Source organism: Hibiscus syriacus, unplaced genomic scaffold (genome assembly GCF_006381635.1).
Source record: "Hibiscus syriacus cultivar Baekdansim isolate YM2019G1 unplaced genomic scaffold, ASM638163v2 tig00110597_pilon, whole genome shotgun sequence".
NCBI classification, from domain to species: Eukaryota; Viridiplantae; Streptophyta; class Magnoliopsida; order Malvales; family Malvaceae; genus Hibiscus; species Hibiscus syriacus.
This window is the reverse complement of record NW_024062795.1, coordinates 1,762,240-1,767,132: the sequence shown is the minus strand read 5'-3', so window position 1 is coordinate 1,767,132 and position 4,893 is coordinate 1,762,240. Positions and strand designations below refer to the sequence as shown.

The 4,893-nt window shown below is 36.2% G+C and overlaps 1 protein-coding gene across 1 annotated transcript; it reads left to right on the top strand.

The window, feature by feature from the left end:
- Window positions 1–983: 983 nt before the first annotated feature.
- Window positions 984–2,905, top strand: LOC120134633 (LRR receptor-like serine/threonine-protein kinase FLS2). Its single transcript, XM_039151077.1, has one exon. It carries the CDS (start codon window positions 1,026–1,028, stop codon window positions 2,814–2,816), a length of 1,791 nt encoding a protein of 596 aa, XP_039007008.1. The 5' UTR covers window positions 984–1,025; the 3' UTR covers window positions 2,817–2,905.
- Window positions 2,906–4,893: the final 1,988 nt, after the last annotated feature.

The window sequence follows — 4,893 nt, the reverse complement described above, 5'->3', positions numbered from 1 at the left end:
GTCTGATTCATATTTGCTTATGAACCTAACAAAAGCAAAAGTTGAATCGCTGCAATTCTTCGTCTGCTACTATACGCTACAAAGACATCGATCACCACTCCATAGGCCTAGAACGACTCCTTTAGGGATTCAGAGTGAATCTTTTTGCTCACATTATCCACGAACACCGTATGCCATTTCAGACCTCGACCCCGCCTCTCCATTTCAGAACGATGCTTTGGAAAGAAAGGGAAATGTTGGTATAATAATTACTTTTGTCAAACTTTTGAGATGTTGATAATTTCTTGAGTGAGCGATGATTAATAGTTTGATCGCAAGTATTCACAAATAGACACATTTTCAAATTTTACCATGATTATTTTAAATAGTGTAATTATAGTTTTAATCCCTCTGGTGTACTAAAATTATAGTTTTACGCGTCTATTTTTATAATGCTAGTAGTAGTTCTATATTGATAGCATTACAAGTCAATTATGACAAATTTTTTATTTGATTATTATCTTGATGACAACAACTAATAGTCTTATCACTTTGAACCTATTAATGATATTATTAAAATAGAGAAAATAAATTATGTCAAATTAAAGTAGAGATTAAATTATAAATTTAGTACAGTAGAAGGACTAAAACAATACTTATACCTACACGAATCAACTCCAATAAATCCGAGACTACGTTGAACAGTTTCTTTAAACATGTGACGAGTTTCAATACTCGTGGTGAAAACATGAAAGGGCAAGAGCCGAGCCCTTATTCACGAGCTTTAATGGCGACGAGGAAAACAGTAGCCAAATAAGGGCGTTCATGGGACATATATACACAGTTTGAAGCCATGGACTTAAGCCAAATTGATTTACCAAAAAGGTTAAGGAAATTTTGAATAAGTCGCGCTCCAACGTTCAAATTGAAATCAGGATTCTCGTGATTCATCAAACGGTCACAATTCCTCCTGTGAATGCATCAGTGGAAAACCCTATAAATTTTTCAACAAATTTCTGTGATTAGATCAAGACCCACCTTCCAAAATGCAGATTCTGATTTGGGTTTTTAAAGTTGTACTCATTTGTTCAGTGTTTCCATTCCACCCATTGTTACTGGCTCAAACAATCTCACAAGCTCCACCTGTTTGTTCAGGGGCTGACAGAGCTGCTCTGCACAGTTTCAAAGCCAAAATTGTGAAGGACACAACGGAGAGTCTCTCTTCATGGATTGGAACGGATTGCTGTGGAGGAGATTGGGAAGGTGTTGAATGTAATCCAGCAGGAAGGGTCACTACATTGGCTCTTCAAAGCCCTGCAAGGGATGGCACCCTCTACATGAAGGGTACTCTGTCTTCTTATCTGGGTAGTTTGCCTTTCTTAGAGGTGTTGGTCATAAGTGGGATGAAGCTTATTTCAGGTCCAATCCCGGATAGCTTTTCCAAGCTAACTAGACTTACACAGTTGGTCCTTGAAGACAATTCCCTTCAAGGGTACGTTCCTTTAAGTTTAGGTCGGTTGTCCTATCTCCAAACACTCTCATTGGCTGGTAACCGTTTAGAGGGGGCAGTTCCTCCAAGCTTAGGGAATTTGAGAAACCTTGTGATGATGAATTTAGGAAGAAACTTCTTGTCAGGTCCTATCCCTTATAGTTTCAAAACTCTTCTTCGTTTGCAGTCTTTTGATCTCAGCTTCAACTCATTTTCTGGTTCCATTCCTGAATTTATAGGACAGTTTCAAAACATTACGTTTATCGATCTCTCGAATAACCGAGTCTCAGATCACCTACCAATCTCCATGTTCAACTTGGTCAGTCTGTCATATCTGTCATTGAGCCATAATCAGCTCACTGGAACCATCCCAGACCAGATAGGGAACCTCAAGTCTCTCACTAGTCTTTCATTGAGTAGCAACAAGTTTATAGGTCACATTCCAGCATCTATTTCAAGATTGCAGAATCTCTGGTACCTTAATTTATCCAGAAATGGATTTTCTGACCCTTTACCAGATGTTTCTAGCATGGGCATCCCTTCACTTTTGTCAATAGACCTGTCCTTCAACAACCTCAGTTTGGGGACAGTTCCTAACTGGATCAGAGACAGACAGCTTTCAGATGTAAACCTAGCTGGTTGTAAACTGAGAGGAAGCCTCCCAAAGTTTACAAGGCCAGATTCATTGAACTCCATAGACTTGTCCAACAATTTCCTCACAGGAGGCATTTCAACATTTTTATCAAACATGACAAGTCTGCAGAAGCTGAAGCTTTCAAATAACCAGCTGATGTTTGATCTTTCAGAGCTCAAAGTCCCAGATGGGATTTCCTCTATCGATCTTCATTCGAACCGGGTATTTGGCTCTCTCTCGATCATTCTAAATAACCGAACGAGCAGCTTCTTGGAGGTTATAGATGCGTCGAACAATCTCATTTCTGGCACAATACCAGAATTCACCCAAGGGTTGAATTTAAAAGTGCTGAATATAGGAAGCAACAAGATTGCAGGGCAGATCCCAAGTTCAATCTCGAATCTCGTCGAACTCGAAAGGCTGGATGTTTCGAGGAATCTGATAACCGGCACGATGCCAATAAGTTTAGGACAATTGGTGAAGCTTCAATGGCTTGATCTTTCTATCAACAGGCTCACTGGTAAAATCCCAACTAGCTTGTTGGGCATCAAGGGTATGAGACGTGCAAGCTTCAGGGCAAATAGACTATGCGGAGAGATCCCACAAGGTCGACCTTACAACATCTTCCCTGCTTCTGCTTATGCGCATAATCTCTGCCTTTGTGGGAAACCAATGCCACCTTGTAGGGGAAAGAAACAAGAGATAAGTCAGTGAAATGCTGACTCAAATCTGCCCAAAGTAGAAATATTCATGTTTTTACAGTACTAGCTACATATATTTCACCTTTTCCATTTGTAATTTCAAGAACAATTAATAACTATTATGGGAACAAATATTGTTTCAGTACGAAGTTTCTATAGATAAGTTACTATCTTTGTACTACTTACCAACTTTGCATAACCGTTATTGAGACAATTGTCGTGACCTTATATGCCTGACGTGTCAATATTTAAGAAAATGTGATTGTTTTTGTATTTTGGGTAAACTACATTCATCACTCATTTATCTTTTCACTCCTATTTTGGTCATTAAAGGTTGAAAATTTTCAATGTAATCACTGAGGCCACTCAATGGGTTAGAAATAAATTACACTAAATTAAAGTATATAGAATAAATATCGAGTTTTAGTATAATAGAAAGCCAAAATCTTAAATGGAGTCAAGTTTTTTTTCATTTGGATTCATGAGTTGGCTTCATCATCCACCGTACAATTATGAGAATTTGAAATCTACGGTTTTCGTCTGTCATTCGCCATTGTAGAAGTAAACTTTGGGCCATAAATTCGGGTTCTGAAGGCCCAATTTATAGGTTCCAGTAATGGAAAGAAAGCATTGTTTTGTTTCGGCTTTGGGCGATGAGGTGTTGGAAGAATCTTTTGAATTATATCCCGAACGATACTGATGCCTTTGCAGCCAAAAGCTGAGGCCTTTGCTTTTGTTGATTCCCTCCCTCTTTATGACCCTCCAAAATTGCTTTCGCCTTAAATTACAAAAACTTTAAAGAGAAAAATTATATGGTAACAATTAAAATCCCTTTCCCTCTTGTTTTCTTTCTTTGTAATTTTCCATTGTACCAAAATCATTTTCCTTTGAATATTCAGCTGTACCAAAATGTGTCCTTTATTGCTACGTAATCTCAGCCTAGGTTCTCACTGAATTTTATATTTTGCGTTTGCTTTTTTAGCCTATAAATACATATCTCATTTCAGCATTTGAGAATCATCCAAAATATTCTGAAATTTGTTTTATCTTTGACTTCTTTCTTTACTTTCAAAATATTTTTTATTTTCATTTTGTAAGAGAATAACCGCACCACGAAAGTTTACTTCAGTTTTTTAGTGTAATTATTTTTTTTTAAAGAAATCGTACTAATCACATGCGGTGTTCACCTATTGTAACGATTACACATATTGAGACAAATTTACTTCTAACACAATAATTTATTACGATATGATTATTTATTTAAATTGTTTTAGTCAATATTAAGTATTCATTTTTCAGTAATTTTAGATGATAGTGGAAAAAATGGAAAGTTAAGGAATCTCGTATTGTGTTAAGATGAATGGATGATGGTGAAAAAAGTAAAGTTAAGGTGGTGGGCAAATCAGCAATGTGGCGGTCAATCAATGTCTTTTTCTCCATCAACTATATTTTGTTATAGAAGTGCCACCTTAGCTCCACTCTCCAATCTCTGGACATGTCAATTAGTCAGGTCGAGTTGTTCATTTTAGTTAGCATTAATTAGAATCAGGTAAATTGATATGCACAATGCAAAATTGGAAGGCTGCTCTCATCTCATGTAAAAGAATGCTCTACTCTCAAAATCAAACATTTATCTTTTTCCTATGCCCCTTTTTGACCGTCTTGGCTGTGCATTTGGCTCATGCTCTTATCTTACACACCCTTAGCCTGCCTCTTTGCATTCATTTGCATATATAATTTTGTAACGAAAATATACACCTTTCTTTACACTAGGAGAAAAATCTCAAATTTTCGAACACGACTTCAACAGTAAAAGGGAATATTGTTTTTCTTAGAGGTCCCAATTCAAACAATTACATCTACAGAATGTGAATACGTTGGCAACGACTAAAAAAAATTATAAACATATATTACTTTATAATTACTATAGGCTATTTAAAAAGAAAAACCAAAATTTTAATCAAAAGCATATACTATAAAGAAAACAAGTAAGTAGCACATGAGATTATTAGTAACATAGACTTATATTTATAGTTATATGAATATACTTTAAGAAACTAAAACTATGTATATAGGTAGCAAAATTCATG